General features: G+C 44.3%; 1 protein-coding gene across 1 annotated transcript in view; it reads left to right on the top strand.

Moving 5' to 3' along the window:
- Positions 1-985: 985 nt before the first annotated feature.
- Positions 986-16,726, top strand: part of EPDR1 (ependymin related 1) — a 74,349-nt gene continuing 58,608 nt past the window's right edge. The window contains exon 1 of the mRNA XM_040353208.1: positions 986-1,311. Within this exon, the coding sequence (XP_040209142.1) occupies positions 1,046-1,311 (266 nt within the window). The 5' untranslated portion in view covers positions 986-1,045. The remainder of the gene's footprint in view (positions 1,312-16,726) is intronic.

The raw sequence follows: 16,726 nt of genomic DNA, 5'->3' as shown, positions 1-16,726 counted from the left end.
ACATTGAACACAGAGCAAAGTAGGATGAAAGTAGTGTAGTAGTGTGAACCCAGCCTGAGGCTGGGTTCACACTACTACACTACTTTTATCCTACTTTGCTCTGCTACATTGGTCCTACACTGATCCTACATTGGTCCTACATTGGTCCTACATTGATCCTACATTGGTCCTACATCCATCCTACTTTCATGAACAGGATACTACTTTGATCCGACTCTGTGATAGTCTGACTTGTTCTTTGACCAATCAAAACAATCCCAGAGTGAGATAAATTCCTTTTACTGCTGCTGTAATCACAAGTCGGATGTCAAAAGTCGGATGGTTAGGACAAGGCTCCTACTTTGGTCCGACTTCAATGATATTCAATGGGCTGAAGTAGGATCAATGTAGGACCAAAGTAGTATAGGGAGCATTTTCAAAGTCGGACCGACTTGTGTAGGACCATTAAAGACAGCTCTCATAGGGAAACATTGATTTTCAATGAAACCGTTGTAGGACAAGTGTGAACCCAGCATCAGGGATGAGTTTGGGTCTGGTCGGAACCAATGTTCATCTGAATCCAGAAGGAAACTGTCAGTGTTGGTTCCCTCCAGCTGCACATGTACAAAGGAGCAGGTACAACATTGATCTAATAGGTCATTATAGAAAAATTATATAATGAGCATCCCTGTACCTTTATGTAGGTGCAGCTGATCCCCCCACCAGCAGCTGACAGGCCCGGGACTAACAAGCTCAACTTTACTCCAGATGGCTAAGCAAAGCATCTGAGCTGATTAAAAGTGTCTGTATATGTTTTACATTTATTCTGCTCCAAGTAGCCCAATGTACAACTTCATTGCTCCAGTAAGTGTGTGTAGAATTTTGAAATATGTAATTTGTTATAGTAATTGTGTATATAAACTACAATGAATGCTCTATGCTCTTCGATCTTGTGATCTGAGTGCATTACATCACTGCATTTACTGACTGCTCCTCCCTTTGCAGATAGTCAGCACAGAAGAAAGAAGGGAGGGGGAAGGGTAAACACTGCTGGCTGCAAACACAGATGATGGAGACAGGACAAGTGCAAGGTTTATGCTGTCTCATAATTGTAGGCCTTTTACTAATCACCGCGACCAGCTCCGCAAATGCTAGATATAGATCATCATCGGATCCAGTGACCCCATGTGAAGCACCTTTGCAATGGGAAGGCAGGATAGTAGTGTACGATCACAACAGCGGTACAAACACTAGGGCAAATGTCACTTATGATGCCAAACAGCAGAGAATTCGGATTCTGGAAGACAGAAAAAGCCTGATACCCTGCAAGAGGTAGGTTTTATTCAGAATTTAGATAACAGTAAAGAACAGCCATACGAGGACAAATGTTTATAGTTAATCATCACAAGGCCTGTTGTGTCAGTTATGTTTAACTTCTCATCTCTAATTTTGTATCTTTTATTGTCTAATATTTATCTGTTCTAAATGTAATAATTTAGAACGCATACATTCGGTGCTTGCAATCCCTTTCCAAAAAAAGACTTACTGGTTCTTGTTGACCATATCTTATTTTACACATTTCATAAAGGACCAGCCCAATATTATTACCAAAAAGGAATAGAAAGTGTTAATTTCACTTAATGCCCTTCTTTTTTTACAGCATACAGAACTACAATTTAAGTTTACCTCACAGGCAATACATTAGATATCTGCTATTTAACCTCTTCAGCCCCGGAAGAAATTACCCCCTTCCTTACCAGAGCACTTTTTACGATTTGGCACTGCGTCGCATTAACTGACAATTGCGCGGTCGTGCGACGTGGCACCCAAACTAAATTGACATATTCCCCCCCCCCCCCCAACAAATAGAACTTTCTTTTGGTGGTATTTGATCACCTCTGTGGTTTTTATTTTTTGTGCTATAAACAAAAATAGAGAAACAATTTTGAAAAAAATGCAATATTTTTTACTTTTTGTTATAATAAATATCCCCCCCCCCAAAAAAAAAAAAAAAAAAGATTCTTTTTTTTCTCAGTTTAGGCCGATACGTATTCTTCTACATATTTTTGGTAAAAAAATAGCAATAAGCGTATATTAATTAGTTTGCACAAAAGTCGTAGGGCCAGATTCGCATAGGTTAGCGGATCTTTAGATCCGCGTAACCTATCTGGTTTAAGATCCGCCGCCGCAAGTTTTTGAGGCAAGTGGTTAATTCACAAAGCACTTGCCTCAAAACTTGCGGCGGTGTATCGTAAATCCCCCGGCGGAATTCAAATTCCGCGGCTAGGGGGCGTGTAGTATTTAAATCAGGCGCGTTCCCGCGCCGATCGAATAGCGCATGCGCCGTCCGCAAATTTACCCAGCGTGCATTGCGCTAAATGACGTCGCAAGGACGTCATTGTTTTCTACGTGAACGTAAATGGCGTCCAGCCCCATTCACGGACGAGTTACGCAAACAACGTCAAATTTTTCAATCGCGACGCGGGAATGACGGCCATACTTAACATTGGCTGCGCCTCATAGACCCAGGGGTAACTATCCGCCGGAAAAAGCCGAACGCAAACGACTAGTTATGGCTGCGCTCTGCGATTTTTATTGTGACCGTGACTTTGCGGCGGACATATCGGACACTTTTGACACATTTTTGGGACCATTCACATTTATACAGCCATTAGTGCTATAAAACTGCACTGATTACTGTATAAATGTGACTAGCAGGGAAGGGGTTAACACTAGGGGGCGCTGAAGGGGTTAAATGTATTTACTAATGTGTGATTCTAACTGTAGGGGGAGGGGACTCTGTGTGTTCCTCTGTACTGGGAACATCAGTCTCCTTACCTGACAGGACCGTGGATCTGTGTGTTTACACACACAAATCCACAGTCCTGCCGTGTTTGCGGGCAATTGCAGGTGCCCGGCGGACATCGTGGCCGCCGGGCATGTGCACCGGGGTTACGGGCACGCACTGGCCCCCCAGGCAGCCGGGAAGCCCAGGACGTCATATGATGTCCACCCAGGATGGGAGATCCCATCTGTGGACGTCATATGACAATGGGCGTTAGGGAAGTGGTTAAGGAAACCTGTACTGAATTTTTACGGTGCATTATTTTCTGCCCGGCTGTCTTCAAAATGCAATGCTTTGAGAGCCACTGGCCTAGAACAAGCATGCTGATCTGTAAAGACCTAATGTGCATAATTGTGTCAAGACGGTACTGAAGCCATTGGGTCAACATGACATTCAGGGAATGAAAGATACAACACAAAAACATAATATAGAACTGCAAGCTTGTGCCTTATACAAAGAAATTAGTTATTACATGTATATTATACCTTCATATACAGTATAAAGCTTATACTAAAGAAGAAGTAGTTTGGAGACAGTCACTACTGACCTCCCCTTGTAAAAATACTGATTGAGTGCTGTAGGTGGGTTCGAAAACATCCTGACCACTAGCACTGGCACATCTGCCATTGTTGTATAGTGGTTGTAGCTACCTCTGAGGCCAAAAAGAGACACTAGGCTGCAAATCATTCAGCACCAGTTGTCAATAAATAGGAGCCCACAAGCTTTTAGTGGAGGAGGCAAGTACAGTAGGTTATCCAGGATAGTATGAATAAACCTCCAGCCCCTGCTTGGAGTAGAAGAAAAGGCTGCCACACTTGGAATAGATCACAAGTGTCCATGTTTATTGTAAAAACTGTCCACACACAGGGTAATGGCAGTCTCGCTTTAGAATTGCCCCTCTAACGCATTTCACCAAATCAGGGTTTAATCATAGAGATTAGTTCTGATTGGATGAAATGTGTCAGAGGGGCGGTCTTAGGGTAGGGTCTGTCATTGTCATGTATGTCTATGGACAGTTTTGACAGTAAATATGGATGATTATGATCTATCCAATGTGTGTCAGGTTTTCTTTTACCCCCTCTTAGAAAGCACAGACGGCTCAGCTTGCTTCGTGCACCTAGAGTTCGAGTGGTGCCAGGGAGCAGTAGTTTTGAGCAGAGAATCCTTTTAATCTGATGTTACCCCAGCGCCTGCTAACATAATGTGAACATCCTGTTCATTTGAGAAGATATCAACAATGTATGAATTTAACGTGCACTGTTGCTGAATTGGTGCTGTATTACAGTATCTAGTGCGTTAGAATGCGTCTATAAAAATACCTTTTGCATTTGTACAGTTCTTGACTGTTTCCCATTTAGTGGGACTGTCCCGCTTTTGGAACACAATTCCCCATCTCTGGGTTTTCTCTTTCTGGTCTAATGTATAGACCTCTATAAGAATGTACTACACTAAACCTTCCTTTAAATGACTGCATTGTTCATGATCAATAAAAAAGGAAGGATAGACCATATTGGCCCCATAAAGATTGAGGAAGGACATCTGGTTACAAAGGATGGGGAGATGGCCAAGGTATTGCATTTATTCTTCGTAGTCTTCACGAGGGAATCGGGGGCTTCAGTAACCAAAACTGCAGTGTTTATCCTCATGACACACAGGAAGCACCTCCATGGTTAACAGAGGACAAATTTAAAATTAGACTTGGTTAACCTCAAGGGGTTGTAAAGGTAAAAATGATTTTTCCTAAATAGCTTCCTTTACCCTAGTGTAGTCCTCCTTCACTTACCTCATCCTTCCATTTTGCTTTTAAATGTCCTTATTTCTTCTGAGAAATCCTCACTTCCTGTTCTTCTGTCTGTAACTCCACACAGAAATGCAAGGCTTTCTCCCAGGTGTGGAGTGTCGTGCTCGCCCCCTCCCTTGGACAACAGGAGAGTCAGGACGCTCTCCACGTTGCAGATAGAGAAAAGAGCTGTGTGTTAGTGGGCGTTCTGACTCTCCTGTTGTCCAAGGGAGGGGGAAGGCACGACACTCCACACCAGGGAGAAAGCCTTGCATTACTGTGTGGAGGTACAGACAGAAGAACAGGAAGTGAGGATTTCTCAGAAGAAATAAGGACATTTAAAAGCAAAAATCGAAGGATGAGATAAGTGAAGGAGGACTGCAAAGGTAAAGGAAGCTATTTAGGAAAACATTTTTTTACCTTTACAACTCCTTTAACATTAATAAATCACCGGGACCAAATGGCGTTCACCCGAGGGTACTTAGGGAACTCAGTCTAGTAATTGCCAGACCATTGTTCCTAATTTTTACTGACAATCTACTGACTGGAATGGTACTAGACTGCTATGACTAAGCATTAGTTGTTAATGCGAAACGCGTCAGCTGTCTATCCCACTGTATGCTGTTGTGTGCTGTGCATTTTTTCCTTTTTACAATAAAGAGCACGTCTTTTTTCAACAAGACTTTTTGGAGTGCGGCTGTCCATCCATTCTTCCACCTGCTTAATGGTGGTACTAGTAGATGATAGGCTCAGCAATGGCATGCAATGCCGAACTGCTGCTAACAAAGCAAACAGAATATTGGCATGCATTAAAAAGGAAATTAACTCCAGAGATACAACGGTAATTCTCCTGCTCTATAAGACTCTGGTCCGGCCGCACCTAAAGTATGCTGTCCAGTTCTGGGCACCAGTATTTAGGAAGGATGTACTGGAAATGGAGCGAGTACAAAGAAGGGCAACAAAGCTAATAAAGGGTCTGTAGGATATTAGTTATGAGGTAAGGTTTCAAGCACTGAACTTATTCTCTCTGGAGAAGAGATGCTTGAGAGGGGAAATGAGTTCAATTTACAAATACCATACTGGTGACCCCACAATAGGGATAAAACTTTTATGCGGAAGGGAGTTTAATAAGACACGTGGCCTCCACCACTATCTAACTGGTGTTGTGGCAATGGGTGTTTCATAGTGAAGTGTGAACTAAGCAAAGCTCTTCTTGCTGTATGTTTACCAAACCCAGTATGAAATCTGCAAACCCCAAACATATTAGAGAACCCTTCTGAAGTCTATGAAAGGCAAGTCATGTAATATTTTTTTCTCGTCCTTATCAAGGCCAAGCAAGCATTTTGTCAGGTCACCTGTGGCCAGGTGACAAGTGCACCCCGTTGGGGTCAGGGATGCACCACTAGGTAGTGAACCCTATAGCCGACTGCTGCTATCAGAGAGGAAGTGTGAACCCAAGATCGCCCAGGGCACGGAGTCTAAGACCCAGCTTTGTGTTCACCAGAGCCTCTAGTGGTGAGGATGGCCTTTGCCGCAGCTGGATCCAGGTCGCGACCCCTGGGATCCCCTAGGTCACGCTCCAAAGAGAGAGAGGGGAAGCAGCAAGCAGGACAACGGTGGTGATGGGTAAGCCGAGGTCAGGGCAACAGGCAGACTAGGGTAACCGAGGGACAGGCAAAAGATCAAGGGCACAGGCAAACAGGAGAAGTCAGGGACGAGCCAAAAACGGTACACAGGAAGATAAATGTAGCACACTGCAGACAGGAACTTAAGCAAACAACACTGTTGAACAGCACTGCAGGCCTGTAGTGCAACAGTTAATATAGACTTCCTGGGATGGCCTGGGTGGGGCCATACAGGAAGTAGAGCAGGGCTCAAAATTTCAAGTCCTGAGCTACTAGCCAGGCCTCAAGAGTTACTCGCCACCAGTTGCCCCACCTAATTCATACACTGCCCTGCGCCTAATTGCACCCGTAAACATGCCCTCGTAGATTATCTCATGGAATGACAATGTTTTATGCAGAATCAAGTTACAAAATTAAATATTACCAACAACAACTTTAACAAAATGGGACAGGGCACTGGGGGCAGACCAGAGGGACAGGGCACTGGGGGCAGACCAGAGGGACAGGGCACTAGGGGCAGACCAGAGGGACAGGGCACTATAACTGGGTCTCTTCCCCATTCTCTTGCTGTCTCCTCTACAACTCCCATCCATCCTCTCTCTCTCTCCCATTCATCTCATCATCAGGAGCCTGTGTGTGCGGCTCCACGCTTGCATGTCCCCAATTCCCCCTTTTATTCAGGCTGGCAGAGAGGAGAGGAGCTGCAGCACAGTGGGAGGGAGTACAATCCAGCGCTGAGATCCACACAACTGCACAGCCATTGACACCATAGCACAGCGCACACTGACGGCGCACAGCACACATTGAGACCAGTCTGTTCACAGTGCTCAGGCTAAACTGTTGGACACTTACATAGAGTACAAGGAGAAGAAAACTGCACAAACTAGAAGGCTGACGCTCTCATGTCAGGGCAACTTTCAGTGAGCGCTGCACCGGAGTGGTAATTTTTGCAATCCTCCACCTCACTCATTACTTTCTGCTCTCCAGCTACATTGGTCGGGGCCCTGGGGAGGGGGGCAGGCTCAGAGAGGTCATACTGTTAGGTCCCATGGCTTAATGAGAATTGTAAGTAGAGCACCTGTGTACAGCTCTGCCTGTGCGCGGCTCACCAGACTACTTTTCCAGAGCATGCACCTTTCCTCTTCGGCCGCCAATCTCATCGGTTCTCTAAGTGTAGGCACAGATTGGAGGGAGATTGGTCATGCAGCCCTGTCATCACTCGCCCCCAGCTTAAATCCACTCGCCAAATGCTAGTAGGCGAGTGGAAATTTTGAGGGCTGAAGTAGAGGAGATAAGAAGGTAACCAGAACAGAGTCAGGCCTCTTAATGGACAGATGGAAACAGGTAAGCTACCAGACTATTGTATATTCATGACACATTTACCAATAAAAAAAAATCAATATACCATTAATGTACCTTGTTGCAGAAAAGAAAAAGCTTTCCTTATATTCTGGGACAGGGGTTACCTCAGCCTCCAGTCTTCTATAGAAAATGACTCTATTACTTCCTGCTATTCGTCCCTTAGGCCGAGGAAAACTGTTAAGACTCAGGAAGTAATTCAGCAACTGACCTCATTAACACATACCTTGCACCTTCCTTCCCCTACAGGAGATTGCTCCTACCACACCCTGTACTCACATACAATTAATGACAATGAACACCATTCTCACTAATTACAGAGCTAGAGTCTTCCTCATTTTGAACCTTACCTTCTTCTTGCCTGTGACAAATGTGCTGCAAACTAATCAAAAAGCGCAGTTAAAAAATGTACCGTGCTCTGCTCCAAAAGGTTTTGGAGCTTCTTTGGCGTGTTTGTTGCACATAGTGCAGCCCATCCAAGTGAATGGGCTGTCCTATGCACTACAAGTGTGGAGCTGTGAATGGGGCCTAACACCTGAGTATCTGAGTCCGCTCCCTCCTGTGTATTTGTATAGGAAAGTTGGCGGAAATGAAATAAGAGGTGGTATAGTAATGAGGGAGGTGTGGTCCAAATAAACACCCTATTCTGTAATGGAGTAAGGCCTGATGGGAAAGTGTGTTTCCTGGAATGTCACATGATCTACAGGAAATGATGAAAGCAGAAAGCATTTTTTTTTTACGTGAATGGGTACAGAGTACCTAATACCCTTGTTGCTCATTTATTCTCCCCTCATTTTTTTAAATGTACTGTATATTCATTATCAATTATATCCAGCATTGTTGATTCAGCCTCAATCACGATAAGCAGTGACCCATCAACACAACAATGCTGTCCCGCCACTGTTCCTGTAGCAATTTTTTTTTTTTTTTTTTAATACAGATAGATAGCAGAGATACATAATAAAAATCAGACAGAAGGAATAGTTGGAGGTCATACGGTGTGATAAACATATCAAATGCCCCATCAATACACAGTATGAAAGGCACAAAGTGATGGCACGATACAGAGATATTGTCAGTGTGCGAAGCCGGGGAGGTATCCAGACAACTACCTGCGAGACCCAAAACATATACGTATGCAGAGCTATACAATACAATAAACACTTAGGCCCCGTACACACGGCCGAGGAACTCGACGTGCTTGGCACGTCGAGTTCCTCGTCGAGTTTTGGGATGAAGCCGCCGAGGAGCTCGGCGGGCCGCCTTCTCCCATAGAACAACGAGAAAATAGAGAACATGTTCTCTATTTTCTCGTCGAGCTCCTCGGCGGCTCCATCGAGCCAAAACTGTACAGACGACAGAGTTTCTCGGCAGAATCCGGGTTTTGACCGAGTTTCTCGGTGAATTCTGCCGAGAAACTCTGTCGTGTGTACGGGGCCTGACAGCTGCTCGGGGGGCAGAACAAAAAACTAAATTTTTCCAGGGAGCCTGTATGACATTGTTGACCAAATATGCTCATATTTCATCAATGACATCTTATTGGATCACTGTCAGCTTGTTTACATGTTGAAACAAGCCAGTAGAAATCTTGACTTCAGGTGAACAGAAAACAAAAATCAACAAGTTTTCAGTATGAATGAATGAATGAAAAATTTATAAAGCGCGGCACATGCGAACTGAATCGCTTCTGGGCGCTACTACATAATACATGAATGTTGGCCACAAACAAGCAGTTGTAAACATAGAAGTCCGGTTTCTGTGTTTACAAGTGACAGCTCTTCTCCCAATGGCTCTCACAGATCTGATCTTCTGAGCAGCTTTCTCTGACTGCAGGATTGGGACAAGGTAGATGAGGTACTCAGGGTGCAGTGCGGAGGCTGACACCCCCACTGGAGGATCTCCCTGCAAGTGAGAGAGGCAGAGCCACCTACAGTGTGTGGGGAGGTTTTAGAGCCAGCTGGGTGCTTCAGCTTAATACAGCAACAAAAGTAGGACATATGGAAGATGGTGGAGCTTTTAAGGAGGGGGAGAGAAGAAGGGGGCAGTGGATGGGGGGGGGGGGTTGCATGTAGAGGTCAGAGCTAAAAAAGGGGTGAAAGTGAGATGTGGATGTGGATGCAGAGGTAAGCAGCTGTTGAAAAAGGCAGAACTCTGCACTTTGTATGCAGTGCACTCCTAAACTCTGTACTTAGTGTCAGTTCACACTAACGCGACTTGTTGTGTCGGCCCAAGCCGCGCGACATGAGAAATTCAATTGAAGTGAATGAGAGACGTCTTAATGTACACCACTGATGTCGCTCCGACTTCAGAAAAGGTTCCTGTACTACTTCAAGGCGACTCCTAGGCAACTTGTACCCATAGATTTCAGTGGAAGTCGCCTCCAAAGTCGGATCACATCTTAACTGAAGCAACTTTACAGGAAAAGAAAATAGTTTACTCAGGCAAACCCCTTCCTCCCACGGAGCTGATTATTCTGTGATTGGCCACAGCCAAAGTCGCCTGTCCTGGAGGCAACTTCAAGTCGCGTTGTAAGTTGCTCCAAGTCGCGCTGAAGTTGCGCTGAAGTCGTCTTGCAAAGTCACGCTGTAAGTTGGGTTGCCCCTGTGTGAACCAGCACTTAGAGGTTGAGTTCCTGCACCTGTTTTGTGAGAAAAAAAAAGCCTTGCAAACAAGTACCGTATTTATCGGTGTATAACACACACAGGCGTATAACACGCACCCTAACTTTAAGAGGGAAGTTTCAGGAAAAAACTTTTCACAGCCCCCTGCGTATAACACGCAGGCACAGTTTACCCTCTATTTTAAGGGTAAAAACGTGAGTGTTATACGTCAATAAATACAGTATATCTTATGATTTATAGCCTTTAAAAAACACTTAACGACCGCCCACTGTGTATATATGTCCTGTTTTTAAAGATGGATATCTCGGTAACGGCAGCAGCTGCTGCCACAACCGAGACATCCATCTCTTCAGCGAGCGGTCCTGTCAACGATAACGGCGGTCTCCGCAGCGGATTCGCCGCAAGATCGCCGTTATCGGTGATGGGAGAGGGCCCCTCTCCTCCCGCCGCTCTCCCACGCCCTCCGCCGCTTACCCGAGCCGTCGGTAGCGGCGGAGGCGATCGGGCCATTTCAGCTGCTGTGTGGGGATGCGAGTGAGGGCAAGATGGCCCCCACCCGTCCCCATAGCATTGCTGGGCGGAAGTGACGTCAAAACATCAGTCCCGCCCATGCGTCTTAAAGAGACATTTTTTTGTTGTAATTTTTTCAAATGACAGAATTTCCATATTTTTTTTTGCATTTAAGTCTAAATATGAGATCTGAGGTCTTTTTGACCCCAGATCTCATATTTAAGAGGACCTGTCATGCTTTTTTCTATTACAAGGGATGTTTACATTCCTTGTAATAGGAATAAAAGTGATAATTTTTTTTTATTTCAGTGTAAAAAATGATAAAATAAATAAAAATAAATAAGAAAACAAACACAATTTTTTTTAAAGCGCCCCGTCCCGACGAGGTCACGCGCAGAAGCGAACGCATACTCGAGTAGCGCCCGCATATGAAAACGGTGTTCAAACCACACAAGTGAGGTATCGCCGCGATCTTTAGAGCGAGAGCAATAATTCTAGCCCTAGACCTCCTCTGTAGCTCAAAAAATGAAACCTACGTCGCATATCGAGATTTTTAAGGGTAAAAGTTTGATGCCATGCCACGAACGGGCGCAATTTTTAGGCGTGACATGTTGGGTATCATTTTACTCTGCATAACATTATCTTTCACAATATTTAAAAAAATTGGGCGAAATTTATTGTCGTCTTATTTTTTAATTAAAAAAAAGTTAATTTTTTCCAAAAAAAGTGCGCTTGTAAGACCGCTGCCAAATACAGTGTGACAAAAAGTATTGCAATGACCGCCATTTTATTCTCTAGGGTGTTAGAAAAAAATATATATAATGTTTGGGGGTTTTAAGTAATTTTCTAGCAAAAAAAACTGTTTTAGTCTTGTAAACACCAAGTCTGAAAAACACCTTCTATCCATTTTTTTGTTTATCCATACCCAAGGTTTTTGGCAAAACATGCATTGTTCTGATACAAAAAAAGAATAGTTTGGACCAGGAAAATTGCCCATCTCTTTTTTTTTTATCCAGCTAATAAAATGACTACATGTTTAAAATTCCAACTTGTGACATTCTGCCCTTTTGAAAATAATAAAGATAAATGTGTGTTAAATATTTTTTTACAAAGCCAGTTATTTTTTTATTTCAGCTTTCATTTGGAGTCAGTATTAAGGGAAATGCATGCTGAATAGAACAGGCAGTTTGAACCTGGCAATTCTCAAAACACCAGAGATGTGTTAGGATCTTCACATTTGATCAGCAGCCAAAACTTTAAGGCCCCGTACTCACGACCAAACATGTCTGCTGAAACTGGTCCGCAGACCAGTTTCAGCAGACATGTTTGGCCGTGTGTTGGCCCGAGCGGACCATTTTGGGACGGATCGGACAGGTTTCCAGCGGACAACTGTTTCCCGGACTTGTTTTAAAACAGTCCGCTGGAAACCTGTCCGCCCGGACATGTACGGTCGTCTGTACAGACCTACCGTACATGTCCTGCCGCCCGCATCCCTCGCATGCGTCGAATGACTTCGACGCATGCGTGGAAGCATATTTAAGGCGGCCCGCCCACGTCGCCGCGTCATTGTCGCGGCGACACCGCGTCATCGACGCGGCGACACCGCGGACACGCCCCGCGTAATGTTTACGCGCGGGCTTCTGTTCGATGGTGTGTATAGCCATCGAACAGAAGTCCCCGGGCAGTCCCCGGCCAGACATGTCCGATGGAAACGGTCTGCAGACCGTTTTCATCGGACATGTCCTGCCGTGAGTACAAGGCCTAAGATGTGTAAAACCAACCAGGTCCCTTGAGCTGATTTACATAAAGCTCACTATTGTTACACATTTCAGAAAAATTATCTCACTCTTTCTAAAGCAGAACTCTATCATGCACATACCCTTAAAATTTGGCAGCGTGGTCGGTTAAGGATAATGTAATATCTGTTCCTGGGAACTGCATATCAATGTTGACGTCAAAAATAAAGCTTTAATCACCCATCCTGGCTGTTTAGTCCAAAACAAATATTTTGATTTCTTTTTCTTTTCCATTCTATTCTTTGAACAAATATTTCAAAATGACACACTTCATCTTTTTTCTTTTTGTCCAAGTACACGTTCAAAATTATTGACTGTAGTTGTTCCGAATACTTGCGCAGGTTGCCATCTGTAATGTTTTAACGTGTTTACTTAATGGGTCATGTCATAGTAATATTTAATTATGAATACCTTGGACCCAAGAGGTTATTAAAATGTCCAGAAAATAAAAAAATATACAGGAACTGATATTGTTAGTTTGTGTTTTAAAGGTAATCTCTGAACATAAAGGCCCAGATTCAAGTAGATGGGCGCAAAATTGTGCGGGCGTAACGTATCTCATGTACGTTACGCCGCCGCAAGTTTTTCAGGCAAGTGCTTTATTCACAATTGCGGCGGCGTAGCATAAATCACGCGGCGAAATTCAAATTCGGTGGGGAGGGGGCGTGTTTCATTTAAATGAAGCGCGTCCCCGCGCCGAACGAACTGCGCATGCGCGTCCCTAAAATATACCAGTGTGCATTGCTCCAAATGACGTTGCAAGGACGTCATTGGTTTAGACGTGAACGAAAATGACGTCCAGCCCCATTCACGGACGACTTACGCAAACAACGTAAATTTTTAAATTTTCGACGCGGGAACGACGGCCATACTTAACATTGGCTGCGCCTCATAGACCCAGGGGCAACTTTACGCCGGGAAAAGCCTAACGTAAACGTCGTAACTGTACTGCGTCGGCCGCGCGTACGTTCGGGAATTCGCGTATCTAGCTAATTTGCATACTCGACGCGGAAATCGACGGAAGCGCCACCTAGCGGGCAAAAAAAAAATTGCAGTTAAGATCCGACGGCGTAAGAGACTTACGCCTGTCGGATCTAATGAATATCTATGCGTAACTGATTCTAAGAATCAGTCGCATAGATACGATGACGCTACGCAGAGATACAACGGCGTGTCTGGAGATGCGCCGTCGTATCTCTTTTGAGAATCTGGGCCTAAGCCCCTCCCAACTAATCGCCGTGTTAGTTCCAAAGAGAATCCTAATCTAAGAGCCCATTGCTTATCATATCCAAAGTCATATGGCACTCCAGGTCTTGAGCCTTCTCTATTGCTACAGCAGAGAGGCAGGGTACTTCCCTCTAAATTCTCATGAGTGCTGGCCATGCCCTGCAGTGGAGTAAGTAATAGGGATAGCAGGGGGTTAGTTCATTTATCTTAGTAGGGCTGGGCGGGTCAGTGTCAGGAAAAAAAATAGGTGTGTAGAATTTATACCCTTTAGCACCCAACTGAATAAAATAAAGCATGTTTGGCATTGTCATTAGTACAAATGATAAATATTTTGGCTTAAAAAAACTTTATATAGACACCTACAGCTTTCACAAGCTTGGTGGCAGATGGCAAGGGATTAAAGCGGAGTTCCACCCAAACATGTCATTTTTTTGGGGGGGAGTGGGGGCTTTGGTAGGAGTGGGACTTCCTGTCCCACTTTCTCCTTCCGTCCAGGGACCGCCTCTGCGACTTCTCTTCTCGCCTTAGGCGGCCCCTCCCTCTAGGCCAGAGGTGTCAAACACAAGGCCCACGTGCCGAATCCGGCCCTCCAGGCCATTTCATGTGGCCCTCGCACCCCTCCTGTAGCTGCAGGAGAGCTCCAGCCCTCGTCCTCGTCCTGGTCCTCAGCCAGACCCCTACTTTCTGCTTTCAAGCAATGCATCCAGCTTCTTCCCAGCAGCAGCATAAGGAAAAGGGGTGCACTGTGATATAAGGAAGAGTGGGGGACTCAACTTCTGATGGTGGGGTGGCTCTTGACATCTAATGTAAGGGGAGGGGATGCGCTGGACATCTAATCTTACAGACACAACCGCCCCTTTTAAAGGGCAATCATAATGCTGATGTGGTCCACGATGAAATTGAGTTTGAAATTGAAATTGAGGAAGAAAAAAGGAAAAAAGGAAAAAGTGTCTGTTTATTAAAAGTCAGCAGCTACACTTTTTGTAGCTGCTGACTTTTAATAAACACTTAAAGGCTGGAACTCCGTTTTAAGTACTATGAAGTTGCCTTGGTAGATGTGCTTGCCATGCTTTTAAGAACTTTGGTCAAAAATTGCCAATCAACACCACACAGATCTTTTTGTCTCTAAATGGTCATATATAGCGACAAAGTGCTTACTCTTACCTTAACTGTGCTCTCTGTGTCCCAATCTGCCACTGGAACCCAGAGGAAAACCTTGTACTTCTGACTGTGGGCCTTATGTGACAATCCTTCCACAATGCAGCACTTTTTGTCCTAGCAAATTATCACCAAGTCACGGTGTCAAAAATCTTATATTTGCATACATTTTCAGAGGTTTAGGGGTCCAGCATTGGCTTTAGACAACAGGGAAATGGGTTTGCTGTCCGCTGACGTCACAGAGCCGGTCCAGGCTAGAGAAAGATTGTGACCATATAGTCGGGATCCAGCAAGATGCCTGGACCTGTACTTGGCTCAGCCTCTCAGCAAGCCTCTGAAAGCCTGAGCCAGCCGCTTCCGCCCCTCCACAGCCCAGCACTCCAGTGAGCCAGGGGAGGCAGAGTAGAGAGCCAGTGACTGACAGTCACTAGCTCTCTGCTCACAGTGCACTGAAAACTGAGCGATCAGCAGTGTTTGATCACTCAGTTCTCAGTATTAAGCCTTGTACACACAATCAGATTATCGGACGAACGTTTATCTGTTTTTTGTTGCATGCTAATGTCATATCGAAAGCGAAGAGGTTACTCACCATACAAAAATTCTCGTACGACAGAATTCAACCTCAGAAGTGATGCAAACTTAGAGGCGGCGGGGGACAGATGCAGCATCGGATCGACACAGCATCCATCTAGGGGAATACAAATGTTTGTTTTTTAAACCCTGAACTTCACTATTATCTGTGCAGATATATATTTCTTAGTCTGCAAGGTGAAAGTGCAACACAATTTTATTACCTCTATTTTTTCGTGTTTTTTGTTTTGTTTTTTTTAGGGGTCTTTTTATTTCTTTTACATATATATATATATATATATATATATATATATATATATATAAATAAATAAATAAAGGGCTCAGAGGTCCCCAGGGCCCCATGTGGCAAACACCCTTTTTTTTTATAAATGTTTATTTTTTTATTTTATTTATTTTTATTAAAGGGCCCAGAGGTCCCCAGGGCCCTGGATGGCAACCCCCCCTTTTTTTTATTATTTTTTTTTTATTAAAGGGCCCAGAGGTTTCTTTTTTAATTTTTTATTAAAGGGCCCAGAGGTCCCAGATGACAACCCCCCCTTTTTTTTGTAATTTCTTTTCATAAAAAAATAAATATTAAAGGTCCCAGAGGTCCCCAGGGCCCCCCCAGATGGCAACCCCCCTTTTTAAAAAAAAAATATATATTTTTTATATATATTTTTTATTTATTTATTTTTATTAAAGGGCCCAGAGGTCCCCAGGGCGCCCCGGATGGCTACACCTCTTTTTTATATATATCTTTCTCTATTTCTTCTTTTTTTTGTAAAGGGCCCCCCACTTCTCAATTCGCGGCAGCCCCCCCCCCCCCCGCTTCTCAATTTCAGGCGGCAGCATCCACCACCGGTTCCTGAAGCTGTGTAAGGGGCCCCATAATTCCTGATGGCAGCCCTGAATGCAGATAATCATGCATGTAGCAGAACTCCTTCCTGTCAACGACAACCAAATTTAGTGTGAAAATGTAAAACAGAAGTGAAGGGTGCAATGCCCTTATGGTGTTTAATAGAATTGCCCTTTGTAACAAAATATTCTCAAAAACATAAAGTCAAGGTTAAAGCAACTCAGATAAATAATCACATCGGTGATTTAGGGGTCAAAGGGAGGCACTACTAAGCGCATTGGAAAACACAGAAGACTGACACTTCCAAAAGTATTAGTTTTTAAAAGGGACTTGAAGAGCAGTAATACCTCTTTATCACAGCAGAGTTCAGTGGCAAGGGTACCAGGAGAGACAAGTATTT

This window comes from Rana temporaria, chromosome 5, assembly GCF_905171775.1.
Source record: "Rana temporaria chromosome 5, aRanTem1.1, whole genome shotgun sequence".
Lineage (NCBI taxonomy): Eukaryota > Metazoa > Chordata > Amphibia > Anura > Ranidae > Rana > Rana temporaria.
Note: the sequence above shows the minus strand (reverse complement) of the source record. Positions and strands in the feature narration are given on the sequence as shown.